Source organism: Gadus macrocephalus, chromosome 9 (assembly GCF_031168955.1).
Source record: "Gadus macrocephalus chromosome 9, ASM3116895v1".
Taxonomy (NCBI): Eukaryota; Metazoa; Chordata; class Actinopteri; order Gadiformes; family Gadidae; genus Gadus; species Gadus macrocephalus.
Window position 1 is genome coordinate 10,158,733 of NC_082390.1, and position 16,039 is coordinate 10,174,771.

Consider the following 16,039-nt stretch of genomic DNA (forward strand, 5'->3'; position numbering starts at 1 on the left):
CATCGTGTCGTCGACCGGCGCTCTGTCTCTGAGCAAGGTTCCAGCAGAGCTCATCGTGATCGGAGCCGGCGTCATCGGAGTGGAGCTGGTGAGACCAAAGCACGGGTTACTAGTACCCAGTAGACTAACTATAACCAGGAGGGTAACTAGTACCTAGTGGACTAACTATAACAAGTAGGGTTACTTGTACCTAGTAGACTACCAATAACCAGCAGGGTTACCAGTAGAGTGGGGTTTTAAAGGAGTGTATTTCCCCTCCCGGCCTGCAGGGGTCAGTGTGGCAGCGGCTGGGCTCCAAGGTGACGGCGGTGGAGTTCCTGGGCCACGTGGGGGGGCTGGGCATCGACATGGAGATCTCCAAGAACTTCCAGCGCATCCTGCAGAAGCAGGGCATGAAGTTCAAACTGGGGACCAAGGTCATGGGGGCGTCACGCCGGCCTGACGGCAAGATCGACGTGGCGTCAGTACTGCTTTTATTACACTATATATTATGTTATATTATATATCTATCAAGGTAGACGTGTTGTCAGTACTGCTTTTATTACACTATATATTATATTATATATCTATCAAGGTAGACGTGGCGTCAGTACTGCTTTTATTACACTAGATATTATATTATATTATATATCTATCAAGGTAGACGTGTTGTCAGTACTGCTTTTATTACACTATAGATTATATTATATATCTATCAAGGTAGACGTTTTGTCAGTACTGCTTTGCACATTGTATATTATAATACTATTATATTATATTATTTATATAATATATTGTTCTATTTGATATTTGATTATATATTATGTTATATTATTTATATAATGTATTATTATATATTATGTTATATTCTACTACCCATCAGGGTGGAGGCGGCTGCGGGGGGGAAGTCAGAGACCCTGAGTTGTGACGTCCTGCTGGTCTGCATCGGGAGACGACCTTTCACCTCCAACCTGGGGCTGGAGGGGGTCGGCATCACCCTGGACAACAGGGGGCGCATCCCTGTCAACGGGCGCTTCCAGACCGCAGTACCCAGGTACTGTTACTGACGCAGTACTAATACAGTACACAGGTACTGTTACTGACGCAGTACTAATACAGTACCCAGGTACTGTTACTGACACAGTACTAATACAGTACCCAGGTACTGTTACTGACGCAGTACTAATACAGTACACAGGTACTCGTACTGACACAGTACTAATACAGTACCCAGGTACCGTTACTGACACAGTACTAATACAGTACCCAGGTACCGTTACTGACACAGTACTAATACAGTACACAGGTACTGTTCCTGACACAGTACTAATACAGTACCCAGGTACTGTTACTGACACAGTACTAATACAGTACACAGGTACTGTTACTGACACAGTACTAATACAGTACCCAGGTACTGTTACTGACACAGTACTAATACAGTACACAGGTACTGTTACTGACGCAGTACTAATACAGTACCCAGGTACTGGTACTAATACAGTACCCAGGTACTGTTACTGACACAGTACTAATACAGTACACAGGTACTGTTCCTGACACAGTACTGTTACAGTACTGCTACCGTACTACCCTGGACCACACCCAGACAGCACTCGGTCACCAAGATAACCAGGCTGTGTTTGGCTGAAGCAGTGACTCTACTCCGGTTTAGATCACTTTACTACTTTACCTCCAGATCCACACGCCATAAATCCAGCGTTCTGTACTTTCTGTTTTGTTGAGCTGCACATTAAAGAGTCTCTCTCTCTCTCTCTCTCTCTCTCTCTCTCTCTCTCTCTCTCTCCCCCCCCCCCTCTTCTCTTCTCTTCTCTCAGTATCTTTGCCATCGGTGACGTGGTGGCCGGGCCCATGCTGGCCCACAAGGCGGAGGACGAGGGGATCATCTGTGTGGAGGGGATGGCCGGGGGGGCGGTGCACATCGACTACAACTGTGTCCCCTCCGTCATCTACACCCACCCCGAGGTGGCCTGGATCGGCAAGACGGAGGAGCAGCTCAAAGAGGAGGTGGGTGGTGGAGCGGGGATGTCAGCGCTGAGTGATGTCGTACAGTAGCAGGGCTCAGGGTTCCCTGCGTTTGGTGTGAATCTTTTTTTGATGCGTTCCGCTGAATCGACTTCAGGAGTTGTTGTGAAGTGATTGGGACTCGACCTGATCATCGTCCCTGTGGTTCACAGGCCCGTTGGAAGTGCACTTAATGCCCTGGGTTAACCTGGTTGCTATTTTGTGTGTGTGTGTGTGTGTGTGTGTGTGTGTGTGTGTGTGTGTGTGTGTGTGTGTGTGTGTGTGTGTGTGTGTGTGTGTGTGTGTGTGTGTGTGTGTGTGTGTGTGTGTGTGTGTGTGTGTGTGTGTGAACAGAACCTGTAGTCATGAAACTGGACGCTATCAGAGAGGTGGCCCTGGCAAAGGTTCAACACCTCTTTGCAAACGTCCACATCCTGCAAAATGTCTTACAGGACATGAACAATAAAACAGTCCAGGCTGTCAGAAAATGGCTAGGGCTGAACTCACACTCTACCCGGGATCTCATCTTCCTCTCACATAAAGAGGGGGGGCTGGGTGTCCCAAACTTCAAATGGGTATACACTGCTACCAGGCTGACACACCTCTTCAGCATGCTTAACAATGCTGATGCCACTGTCAGAGAGCTTGCCAGAGCTTCCCTCATGCTGGACCTCAGGAAGAGGAAGGTCCCTTTGGCCAAAGCAGGCCAGGACAGCTTCTTAGGCTTTGGGAGGAAAAGCAGCGGGAAACTTGACACACAAGCTGCAGGCTTTGGAGTTCGGTCGGACTGGCCGGACCTAAATGATCTGTGCAACAGAATGACAGTCAAACTGGAATGGACACAACACAACTCACACACAGCACCACAGGCATGCAGTTGTCACCGACCTATCTGTAACCGCAGAGGCAACTGTATTTCACAATGAGGCACAACACATACTACAGAACACAACAGCAAGGAGATTCCTTCTTGACATATAACAAACAGAGACCAAACAACACTGGACTGGACTTAGAATGCAGGGAAAGCTAGCATGCCTAGACTTTGCCGACCACTCTGCTTCCCACTTCATGTGCAAAAATGCTGCTGTTGGGGAGGACATCCTCTGTTTCACTGCCAAAGCTAGGCTGCAGATGCTACCTAGCAAATACAATCTGGCATTATGGTATCCTGCACACCACCGGCACTATCCACGCTGTATAATGCACTCTGGCCATCAACTTGAATCAGTTGGCCATGTTGTGAATGGCTGTACTATGTACAAAGGACTGTGTATTGCACGCCATGACCGACTTATCGATCTGATTTCCAGCAATGTTAAAGAAGTATTTCTAGAAAATGTGACCATGTACAAACATTCACGCATCATGCCGGAATGGTTTAACAGCTCTATTGATGTGATGTGTAACATCCCAAATACCCCTGATGTTGTGTTTTTAAACAGACAGAAGGGAAGTGCTCTTACTTGAGATAGGCTGTGTGTTTGATCTGTACATGGAAATTGCTTTCAATGATAAAATCGTTAAATACCAGCCCATTCTGGAAATACTAAGGGACCTAGGCTACCAATGCCAGCTAATAGTGTTTTATTTTTGGCAGCTTGGGGCATGTTCACAACCGTGTTTTCAGTGGGTTAAGGCTGGCTCGGCTCTCCAGCAGAAAATCTAAACAATTAGCAAAGTTCTGCTCCATATCAGCAGTGATAGGCAGTCTGGCAGTGTGGCGCAGGAGATGCTTGAACAAAGACCTATCTTATCTCTGAAATATTTGAATCCTGTCTCTTGTAATGTGATTGGTAGATTCAAATTAAGAATTACAGTGTTTCCCCCACGTTCACACAGCAGCGGCACGCCGCCGCTGCTGAATTTTCTCCGCCGCTGCAATAAAAATCCTTCTCCTATTTTTTTTATTTTTTTTTTTACGTAGCTCCTTTTAGAAAATGTACAGCACGTAACGTAAATTGCGCAGCACGCGGCACATCGTCACGTAACCAACATCTAAAGAAAAATACACAGCGAGTATAAAATCCGTTTTCATCGCGTATTTTAGTTAGGGATTTATGCTAATCGCCTGTAAGCATGTGGTCATTAGCATAAATGCAGGGAAAAAACCTAAGGACTTCTTAAAAGATCATGAATAGTTTCTATTATGTATGACTTATATTTATTTTATAATTTTCTCATAACTTTTTGACTCCCAAGACTAAGAAGAAGTGTTTTAAGCAATAACAAGCTTATCATTGCTCTTTTGTCCTCTTCCCCTGACTCTCACTGTCTCACAAAGGAGCTGAGCTCACCTGAGGTCTATTTGTAGTGCTAAGGCTCACACTGATTGGTATTCAATTAGCTTTATTTTTTATGTGTGTGAGTCTGTGTTCTTTTCAAATTTTAGTTAGGTTTATAATTTAAAAAGATGTGTTTGGCCCATTGTTGCAGGAGATTTCATTTTTGAACAAAGTGTCTTATGTAAAAAATAGTTATGCTTTGGGCATAGCAACCATGTTTAGTGTTTAAGCATTAGGCAAAAATCTGTAAATAAATTGTGCAAATTATATTTGCGTTGTGGCATTTTTTGTTTCAATATTACTATACAAAAATATAAAAATCTGTAAATGAAGACACAAAAGGCAAAGTTACAACACCAATAATCCCATCTACAGTAATACACAGGACTGTTTGAATAGGATTTAAGTGCATATTCTCCTCTCAAAGTGCACCAGATTCATGCATTCCAATGTAAAGGGTACAAAAAAATTTCGGCCGGGGGGGCATGCCCCCGGACCGCCCTAGCGGGATCGGGGACCACACCACCGCTGCTGAAAAAAATCCTGCGGGAAACACTGAATTAAATGTGAGACAAGGTGTAGCAGTACTGTAGTATCCAGGTGTGTGTATATATCTAATGTGTGTGTGTGTGCAGGGCATCCCCTACAAGGTGGGGAAATTCCCCTTCGCGGCCAACAGCCGAGCGAAGACCAACGCGGACACAGACGGTCTGGTGAAGATCCTCGGCCACAAGGAGACGGACCGCATGATCGGGGCCCACATCCTGGGGACCGTAAGAGAGACACACACACACAGACAGGGGACCGTGAGGAGACTGCAAATGCGTGCAGACATACACAATCAAGCAGACACAAAAGCACGCAATCAACATGTACACTACATTATTATTATGTTTGTAATTATTAGGTAAACGCTATACTACTGTGTTTATCCACCAGGGGGCAGCAGAGATCTGTCTAGTATCTAGTAAGTCTGTTAAACAGTAACTCTGTTTGTCCACCAGGGGGCGGGAGAGATCATCAACGAGGCGGCGCTAGCGATGGAGTACGGAGCTTCCTGTGAGGATGTGGCCCGCGTTTGCCACGCCCACCCTGTGAGTACTACTACTCCAGTTCTACTAATACTACTGCATTGCTACATAGCCCAATGCACACTCATAATACGGTGTTTGAGTGGTGAGTCCTCAAAGTACGGCCTCGCATGGTGCAGCTCGTTAACGTGATGTAGTTCAGCTCGTTAACGTGATGTAGTTCAGCTCGTTAACGTGATGTAGTTCAGCTTGATAACGTGATGGAGTACTGCTCATTAATGTAACGGAATACCGCTCGTTAACGTGATGGAGTTAAACTCGTTAACGTGAAGGAGTTAAACTCGTTAAGGTAACGGAGTACCGCTCGTTAGCGTGATGGAGTTAAACTCGTTGACGTGATGGGGTTTAGCTCGTTAACGTGATGAAGTTCAGCTCGTTAACGTGATGGGAGTTCAGCTCCTTAAAGCACTGTAGTTCCTGTAGTAGATGTCCCTCATTAATGTTTGCATGGTCTTCTCTCCAGACGGTGTCGGAAGCCTTCAGAGAAGCCAACCTCGCTGCATCCTTCGGTAAAGCCATCAACTTCTGAGATCTCCTCGCTCGCTCCTGCGCTCTCTTGCTCTCTCACTCTCTCTCTCTCTCTCTCTCAGCCCCTTCTCTCTCACCCCCCTCTCTCTCTGTACATAATAATTCTCTCTACGACCTCTGACCCAAGAAACACTCACGCACAACACCAGTAGCCCCGCCCCTCGCTGTGCAATACTTTGTTATTTAAACATTTGGTGAGAACAATAAAGTTATTGGCCAGAGATCTCAGTCTTGCTTTCTTTATTTAATTATTTTTTCGTTTCCAAAATAACCGTTTATAAAACAATTCATGGTGTTCAAACAATAAATTAAGTTGCTTAACAGAACAATTTAATACATTTGCTGGCTCCTGCTGGTTTTTCTGATGAGCGAGAGGGGTTTCTGAGGAGTGGGAGGGGTTTCTGAGGAGTGGGAGGGGTTTTGGGAGGGGTTTAGGGTGAGTGGGTGCGGTTTAGGGAGAGTGGGTGGGGTTTAGGAGCATCAACAGTACGATGTCAAACAGGTATGGGCAGGCCATACTGTATAAAATATTTCGGTTATAGGCCAGGATTTTATTGATATCATTATTGCTATCACTATTAATTACCTGACGGATGTGTCTGGTAAATTTGAGCTAAAACGAATATATTATGCAAGTTAATATTACACGTTAGTTGTAGTACATATAATACTTAATATTACAGAAGTTGCGTGCGTGCTTGTCTGTGTGTAGTTTGTCTTTGTGGTTGGTTGTATGTATGTGTGTGCGTGTGTGTGAGTATAGTCGACTCGGCAGCCAATCAATAAATGCATTACAGTTTATACTCTTAGGCTGAGCATCAGCTTGCTCCAGGGAATACAGTGTGGTCGGATGAGCATGCTGCAGTTTGGTCGGATCAGTCAGTGTGTACAGTGCGGTCGGTTCAGCGTGCTGCAGTGTGTACAGTTTGGTCGGATCAGTGTGTACAGTGTGGGCGGGGTGTCGCTGAGTAGATCAGGAAGAATGAACGCGCTGCTAGCGGAGGAACGCGCTGTGCGTAAATAAAGCGCATGAGCACCGGGAGTCGATATGTGATTGACATCACCAGAGCTGTGGACGGAACAAACGGCCCCAAAACCAGTCGCCAGGTAAGACCGCCGTCTCACCTGCTTTCAGAGAGGGAAAGTAGCGCAGACTAAGTCGTTCAAGAAAAAGAGAGAGAAGCGTTTACCTGCCGGGAATGGAAGTGTACTTAGCGCAGTGTGTGCCTCCTGTGTTTGTCTTGTGAACCAGATCTTCTGCTCTGAGGACCAGACTCACTAATGCTCCTGGTCTGAAGCCTTTAATCCGGTAATGATGAACAATGAGTTCATGTTAATGCCTCCAGATGTTGACCAGGTGATGGAGTCAGTCGCTGTTCTAAAGAAAACCACTTCAAATCAGAAACATTATATTACCAGTCAAAACTGAACCACAGGTTTCATTTAGTTTATTCAGTGAGAAGTTGTGTTTCATTTCAGACAATTTGTATTGCCATGTGTTTTTCTATTTACCTTTTCTAACTATCTTTCTTTTAATTGTTGATATACTATTTCAATTGATATCTCTTGATAAGCGCAATGGTGACCGAAAACTAAAACTTTCAAGCAAGATTAATAAAGCCTTGTGAGTCTTAAATGAATATCTACACAATAAGGGTGCTGCCGAAATTAGAGTGGCTCCTGGCTCTGAGTTTGGTCAATATTGGCTATAGACGTTTTTAACAGTGAACTAGGGTTTCTGTCTGTTCTTGGATTCTTCCTGATGGATAAGATGTTGGTCTGGTTTGGACCGGTTCTAGTCTGGTCTGGTCTGCCCAGGGTCCACACTCGGCCTCATTAGTGGAGAATGTTATCAGAGGAACCCCGCCCTTAGCTAACGGCCCGCCCTCCCCGCTCGGTCAACAAGAGACTGACTCAACAAGGCTTCGCCACGGGCACCGCACACAGGATGTGACATCACACGGGGCGACAGCGATACCGCGGGCACCGCACACAGGATGTGACATCACAAGGAGGGACACCGCACACAGAATGTGACATCACACGGGGCGACAGCGATACCATGGGCACCACACACAGGATGTGACATCATAAGGAGCGACACCGCACACAGGATGTGACGTCACACAGGGCATCAGCGACGCCGTGGGCCACCGCACACAGGATAGCACTCATCCGACAGCATCAAGGAGGAAGCAGAGAGTCTGGACTGAGGATCCAGCTGCTCTCCCTGCAGGGGAGCAGTCCAGCGATCTGCTGCGGACCGCTGGACTTAGACCCAATAGGACACAGTCTGAGTCTAGGAACCCTCTCTGTGTAATACCGCCCCCTCCACTAAGGACCCTCTTGGTGTATTACCGTCCCCATCCATCAGGGACCCTCTCTGTGTAATACCGTCCCCCTCCATCAGGGACCCTCTCTGTGTAATACCGTCCCCCTCCACTAGGGACCCTCTCTGTGTAATACCGTCCCCCTCCATCAGGGACCCTCTTGTGTAATACCGCCCCCTTCCACTAGGGACCCTCTCTGTGTAATACCGTCCCCCTTCACTAAGGACCCTCTCTGTGTAATACCGTCCCCCTCCATCAGGGACCCTCTCTGTGTAATACCGCCCCCCTCCACTAGGGACCCTCTCTGTGTAATACCGTCCCCCTCTCAGGGACCCTCTCTGTGTAATACCGTCCCCCTCCACTAGGGACCCTCTCTGTGTACTACCGTCCCCCTCCACTAGGGACCCTCTCTGTGTAATACCGTCCCCCTCCACTAGGGACCCTCTCTGTGTACTACCGTCCTCCTCCACTAGGGACCCTCTCTGTGTACTACCGTCCTCCTCCACCAGGGGCAGCAGCACTATGGTGGCAGAGGTCAGACATGAGACCGATCGCCTCCTCGTCAGGCCATCGTTTCCTCGTGGTTCCTGGATCAACGCCTGCTTCATGTATGTTTGTTTTCCAGAACGCAGCCATGATGAATATCACGTCCACCGCCTCCACCCCCCTGACCTCCGTCACACAGAACAGCTCCAACTCCACCGCCGCCCCCGGCTTCATCGACCAGATACTGCATGACCTTCCCTGTAAGTAAACCCCGCCCCTTACCTGGTCTCACCTGGTCACAAACCTACAGACACCAACACACCAACACACACCTGGTCACACACCAACACACACCTGGTCACACAACAACACACACCTGGTTACACACCAACACACACCTGGTCAGACACCAACACACACCTGGTCAGACACCAACACACACCTGGTCACACACCAACACACACCTGGTCAGACACCAACACACACCTGGTCACACACCAACACACACCTGGTTACACACCAACACACACCGGGTCAGACACCAACACACACCTGGTCACACAACAACACACACCTGGTCACACACTAACACACACCTGGTCAGACACCAACACACACCAACACACACCTGGTCACACACCAACACACACCTGGTCAGACACCAACACACACCTGGTTACACACCAACACACACCTGGTTACACACCAACACACACCTGGTCAGACACCAACACACACCTGGTCACACACCAACACACACCTGGTCACACACAACACACACCTGGTCAGACACCAACACACACCTGGTCAGACACCAACACACACCTGGTCACACACCAACACACACCTGGTCACACACCAACACACACCGGATCAGACACCAACACACACCTGGTCACACACCAACACACACCGGATCAGACACCAACACACACCTGGTCACACACCAACACACACCTGGTCAGACACCAACACACACCTGGTCAGACACCAACACACACCTGGTCACACACCAACATACACCCGGTCAGACACCGACACACACCCGGTCACACACCAACACACACCTGGTCACACACCAACACACACCTGGTCACACACCAACACACACCTGGTTACACACCAACACACACCTGCTCACACATCAACACACACCTGGTCACACACCCACACACACCTGGTCCCACACCAACACACCCAAACACTCACACACACCCACACACACCCACACACACCAACACACACACCTGGTCACACACCAACACACACCTACAGAAACCAAAACACACCTGGTCACACCAATGCACATACACCACGTCGTTAAAACTTAAAAAACTTGCATTTAAGTTGATATTGTAACCAGGATCAGTCCCTTAATCTTAGATAAGAGTTGTATGGACTAGGTTCCTTAAACCAGCGACCATCATTCAGGAGCAGATCCCAGCCCCACCATGTGACCCTCAATGTTAAGGGCTGATTATGGTCCTACGTTCACGCAACGCAAGGACCACGCAGAGGCTTCGACGCAGTCGTGAACCTTTGTGGCTCTGCGTCGGGTTCTAGTGAGCGGACCAATCACAGCCCTTGCTGCTGCGTCGCCTCGACGGAATGTTACAATTATTGGGAGGCGCACGTCAGGGCCTTGAGGTGGACGCAAGGAGGGTCTGCTAGGACGTAACGGGTCCGTAACCCCCTTGCGTTGCGTGAACGTGGGACCATAATCAGCCCTTTAGACGAGGGCTCCAGGGTCTGATGTCCATTCTCCGCTGTTCCCTCCTCTTCCACCGGGGCCGTAGTTCCACTCTGGGCGCTGTATGCCATCCTGGCCGCGGGGGGGCTGGTGGTCCTGGTGGTCATCTGCCTCTGCATCTGCTGCTACTGCAAACGGAAGAAGAGCCGCAAGAAGAAGAAGAAGCATCAGCTGGAGCTGAAGGGGCTGGAGGCGGCGAGTGGCGCCGCGCTGGTGAGACGCCCCCTGCTGGCCACCGGACACACCTGTTGTGTGGTGTGTCCGTGAGTCTGTTGTGTGGTGGCTGATGTGCGTTGTGTGTGGTGGTGGGGGGTGGTTGACTCCACTGTCTGTGTGTTTTTTCATGTTGTGTTATTGTTGTTTATCTGTTGCATTATTGATGTCATTGTATTGAGTTGTTGTGTAATATTGTGTGTTCTTGTGTTGTATAGTTTAGTTATTGTGTTGTTATCATGTAGTCATTGTGATTTTGTTATTGTGTTGCTTTGCGTAGTTCTTTGGACGTGTGTCTGCGTTGTGTTGTATAGTCTAGTTTTGTGTTGTTATTATTTTGTAGTTATTTGTATTGGTGCGTGTGTGTGTGTCTTTCTGGTGTGTGCGTGTGTGTGTGTGTGTGTGTGTGTGTGTGTGTGTGTGTGTGTGTGTGTGTGTGTGTGTGTGTGTGTGTGTGTGTGTGTGTGTGTGTGTGTGTGTGTGTGTGTGTGTGTTTGCATGTGTGTGTGTGCCAGGTGGGCTCCGGCAGGGATGATAACGGGTACGGCTCCAACCAGAAGAAGCGAGGGAAGCTGCTGTACTCTCTGGACTACCAGGCCACCAAGACCGAGGTCAGCGTTACAATGGTTACACCTTCAAGGCCCTCCCAGCCATCGATACACGCCCTTTAGTTTCCCTGATGGTCCACCTATCAGGACAACCTACCTGCTTCCTGTCTGCTGGGTGCCTGCTTCCTGCCTGCTGGGTATTTGCTTCCTGCCTGCTGGGTATTTGCTTCCTGTCTGCTGGGTATTTGCTTCCGGTCTGCTGGGTATTTGCTTCCTGTCTGCTGGGTATTTGCTTCCGGTCTGCTGGGTATTTGCTTCCTGTCTGCTTCCTGTCTGCTGGGTGTATGCTTCCAGTCTGCTTCCTTTCTTCACGGGTTCTTACTGGGTTTTTCCTCCCTGTCTGCAGGAGATCTGCTGTATGACTGCGGTGCACATACTATCTGCTATCTGCTTCCTGTGTGCTGGGTATGTACTTCCTGTTGGCTGGTTATCTGTCTCCTGTCTTCCTGTGTAACTACTTCCTATCCTCCTGTGTATCTACTTCCGGGGCCTCTGCAGATTCTCTTTTTTGCATAGGAAATTTCCTTTCCTAATGAAATGACCCGGAAGTTCTTAGGAGGAAATTCTAAAAATGCTCAGGAAAGGAGCCTCGATGCATCCTTTAACCCTCCTTTGGCATAGGTTTCTCCTGACCAACCTTTATGGAAGGAAAATAGATATTTTATTTATATTATAATGTATAAAATGCAGACTTCACATTTAAGAAAGACTACTGGGGGCAATTCATTTAAAACTCAACATAAGTTTAGCCTTTTTTTTTTTTTTCACGTGATTTGGGATTCAAGGGGCCTAAAATATTCCTGTTGGCCAAATCCGACCTAAGTGATTCTCACTCTTGGCGACAACCTGACTGAGATCAATATGACAAGAACACATGGATGGAAAGAGCGCTTGTTGCAGTCCAACTTCGGAAAACTGTAGTTCCACGCTAGAGACGCTAGAAGTCAGCAATACTCGCAATGACTATTCGTAGAGGCCCCCAGTCTTCCTGTGTATCTACTTTCCTGTCTGGTATCTCATCCTCTTCTTGTCTGGTATCTCATGCCTCTTCCTGTGTATCTACTTCTTGTCTGGTATCTCCTCCTCTTCCTGTCCTCCTAGCTGACGGTGGGTATCAAGCAGGCGGCCAAGCTGATGGCCATGGACCTGGGGGGGTCCTCAGACCCCTACGTGAAGGTCTACATCTCCCCCAGCAGGACAAAGACCTACGAGACCAAAGTCCACCGCAACACGCTCAGCCCGCTGTTCAACGAGCACTTCACCTTCCAGGTGAGCGTTCTGCAACGAGCTCTTCCCCCTCCAGGTGAGCCGGGGCCTCCTGCGGAGCTTCAGGTTCAGCTCAGCCTCTTGGTTGTGAACTCCTCATTAAACAGTTATACTCAGTAACACGACAGGAAGGAGCCAGGTGAAGGCCTCAGCCTGAGGTGTGTGTGTGTGTGTGTTCCTCAGGTGACGAGGAGCGTGCTGGCCGCGTCGGCGGTGGTCATGCAGGTGTTCGACTTCAACAGGTTCTCCAAACACGACATCATCGGGGAGCTGAGGGTGGACCTCAGCTCTGTGGACTGGAACCACGTGATCGAGGAGTGGCTGGACCTCAGCGACCCCCTCAAGTGTGAGGTCAGTCCTGACCTCAGTCCCTCATTCCTGGCCCTAAATCCAGACACTCAATCCCTCAGGCTAGACCCTCATTCCTGATCCTCAGTCCCTCAATCCTGGCCCTCTGTCCAGACCCTCAGAGTGTGTGTGTGTGTGTGTGTGTGTGTGTGTGTGTGTGTGTGTGTGTGTGTGTGTGTGTGTGTGTGTGTGTGTGTGTGTGTGTGTGTGTGTGTGTGTGTGTGTGTGTGTGTGTGTGTGTGTGTTCGTCAGCCTGAGGACCTAGGAGAGATCTGCATCTCTCTGCGCTACGTGCCGGCGGGGGGCCGTCTGACGGTGGTTGTCCTGGAGGCCAGGAACCTTAAGAGCATGGACCTGGGAGGGTCCTCAGGTAGACAGGAAGTGACATCACAGGAGGACAGATGAACGGGGAATCATCTCATTCCTGTACACCTTATCTTTCTTCTCATTTGAATAATATAATGCTTAATATATTATCCTTATCCTAGCTATCTTTGTTGTATACGAGGAAAGGGTTAACCTAGTGATTGATGGTTCTATGAACATCCTTACTGTACCGACAGAGAATATATTGTTGTTTCTCTTTCTTCTGACAAACGTACTTATTGTAAGTTGCTTTGGATGAAAGCGTCTGCTGAATGCCCTAAATGTAATATTCTACAGTTGGTCCGGTACTGCTGGCTTCTCCCAGCAGCCTGAGACATTAGACTCCCGGTCCCGGGGAACCCTGTAGAGGGAACCCTGTAGAGGGAACCCTGTAGAGGGGCGGGGCTGAAGCTGCTGTTTGTGTGCAGACCCCTATGTGAAGGTCCAGCTGGCTCTGGACAAGAGGAAGTGGAAGAAGAAGAAGACCTCCATCAAGAAGAAGACGTTGAGCCCGTACTTCAACGAGTCGTTCTCCTTCGACGTCCCCTTCGACCACATCCAGGTGAGGACCACAGCGGGGTGGGGGTTCAGGACTTGAGTTAAGGGTTGGAGTTAAGGGTTGGAGATGAGGGTTTGGGCCAGGTTTGTGGTTCGATTTTGTGGTTAAGGGTTTCGGGTTTAAATTTGGATTTCAGGGCTTTTATTTAAGTGTCAGAGTTAAGGGATTTGGGTTCAGGGTTACCGCAATGGTTAAGTTAAGGAGGCGGATGCGGTCAGGGTGGGCAGTAAGGCCGTGTTGTACCATGTGCCCCAGCGGGTCCACCTGGTGGTGTCGGTGTGGGACCACGACGCGGTGTCGCGGAACGACGCCATGGGGAAGATCTTCTTGGGCTCGGACGCGTCGGGGAACCAGCTGATGCACTGGGCCGACATGCTGGCCAACCCCCGCCGGCCGGTCGGCCAGTGGCACACGCTGCTGACCGCCGAGCAGGTCAACTCCACCCTGGTGCTGAAGAGGAAGCTGGCCCTGCCCAAGATGATCAGCAGGCAGCGCTGAGGGGTCCTCGTCCCCCGGGGTCCCCCGAAGAACCTCCAGCAGGTCCTTCAGAACCTCCAGCAGGTCCTTCAGAACCTCCAGCCCTGGGTCCTTCAGAACCTCCAGCCCTGGGTCCTTCAGAACCTCCAGCCCTGGGTCCTACAGAACCTCCAGCCCTGGGTCCTACAGAACCTCCAGCCCTGGGTCCTTCAGAACCTCCAGCCCTGGGTCCTACAGAACCTCCAGCCCTGGGTCCTTCGGAACCTCCTGCCCTGGGTCCTTCAGAACCTCCAGCCCTGGGTCTTTCGGAACCTCCTGCCCTGGGTCCTTCAGAACCTCCAGCCCTGGGTCCTTCAGAACCTCCAGCCCTGGGTCCTTCAGAACCTCCAGCCCTGGGTCCTACAGAACCTCCTGCCCTGGGTCCTACAGAACCTCCAGCCCTGGGTCCTTCAGAACCTCCTACCCTGGGTCCTTCAGATCCTCCAGCCCTGGGTCCTTCAGAACCTCCAGCCCTGGGTCCTTCAGAACCTCCAGCAGGTCCTCTACAGAACCTCCAGCCCTGGGTCCTTCAGAACCTCCAGCAGGTCCTGCAGGTTGTTGAACTTGAAGTGGCTCAGGGGGAAGTGAACCAGAAGAGCAGACTCAGTCTCTCCCTAATCCACGGATCTCTTGTCCCGTGACATCAACACCTGCAACATCACTCTGGATCTAATATACATTTGATTGTTAAGAACAAAAACTGGCCTGTTTGTCATATTTACTCCCTGTATTAAATATATTTGGCTATCCCAAAAGCGGCAGACATCAGTTCATTTACAAACCTCCATGGCAGCAGGAAGTTGATGTCCTCACAGGAAGTGGTTAAGTATGTACAGGAAGTGGGTCCAGAAGAATACAATCAGTCAGAATCCTCTCTCTCTCCCCCGCTCTGTCTGATGAGAGAGCGGGGGAGCTAGGACCTTGGCAACACCAGAATGTCCTCCAGGGTGAATAAGTTGATTGTTTTTATTTCCCAGGGAGGAGGAACAGAGATATGGAATGAGGATGTAAGGAGCTCCAGGAGGCTTTTTGAGATGCTAATCTTTAACACCCCCCCCACACACACACACACACACACACACACACACACACACACACACACACACACACACACACACACACACACACACACACACACACACACACACACACACACACACACACACACACACACACACTCTCTCTCTCTCTCTCTCTCTCTCTCTCTCTCTCTCTCTCTCTCTCTCTCTCTCTCTCTCTCTCTCTCTCTCTCTCTCTCTCTCTCTCTCTCTCTCTCTCTCTCTCTCTCTCTCTCTCTCTCTCTCTCTCTCTCTCTCACACACACACACATATCCTGGAGTAGATATATAAACTATGTTGTTTAAAGTCTGAAGGTCTGAATTAATGAATACAATTATTCTCGTACGTAGACTAAACCTAAAATATGGCCTTATAATAAATCAATAAATAAAGATATTCTTTTATAAATCCCAGACAGGAAACGCGGGTGTCACAGCAGAACATGTCGATTAGAATATAAAAGCCGAGATTACACCTTCAACCAGCGTGTGGATTCACCTCCCTGTTTCCACCGTAATTGTTTTTCCTCCACGCCTAATGAATTTCCTTTATTGATGACGGAGGCCAGAGATGCACATTCTGGTCGTTATGGAGAACAGTGACATCAGAGGTGTTACCTTGCCACCCAGA

At 49.0% G+C, this 16,039-nt stretch overlaps 2 protein-coding genes across 2 annotated transcripts in view; both read left to right on the forward strand.

The window, feature by feature from the left end:
* dldh (dihydrolipoamide dehydrogenase) overlaps positions 1-6,136 on the forward strand; it is a 9,119-nt gene extending 2,983 nt beyond the window's left edge. Inside the window, exons 2-8 of the mRNA XM_060061577.1 lie at positions 2-88; positions 270-460; positions 863-1,033; positions 1,818-2,007; positions 4,925-5,062; positions 5,294-5,383; positions 5,844-6,136. Coding sequence (XP_059917560.1) covers positions 2-88; positions 270-460; positions 863-1,033; positions 1,818-2,007; positions 4,925-5,062; positions 5,294-5,383; positions 5,844-5,909 — 933 coding nt within the window. The 3' untranslated portion in view covers positions 5,910-6,136. The remainder of the gene's footprint in view (position 1; positions 89-269; positions 461-862; positions 1,034-1,817; positions 2,008-4,924; positions 5,063-5,293; positions 5,384-5,843) is intronic.
* A 634-nt stretch (positions 6,137-6,770) lies between these two features.
* On the forward strand, positions 6,771-15,105 carry syt8 (synaptotagmin VIII). The gene is made up of 9 exons (XM_060060632.1): positions 6,771-7,015; positions 8,864-8,984; positions 10,521-10,687; positions 11,203-11,298; positions 12,397-12,564; positions 12,745-12,912; positions 13,162-13,279; positions 13,704-13,837; positions 14,090-15,105. The coding sequence occupies exons 1-9, from the start codon at positions 6,938-6,940 to the stop codon at positions 14,330-14,332; spliced, it is 1,293 nt and encodes a 430-aa protein (XP_059916615.1). The 5' UTR covers positions 6,771-6,937; the 3' UTR covers positions 14,333-15,105.
* The last annotated feature ends 934 nt before the right edge of the window (positions 15,106-16,039 follow it).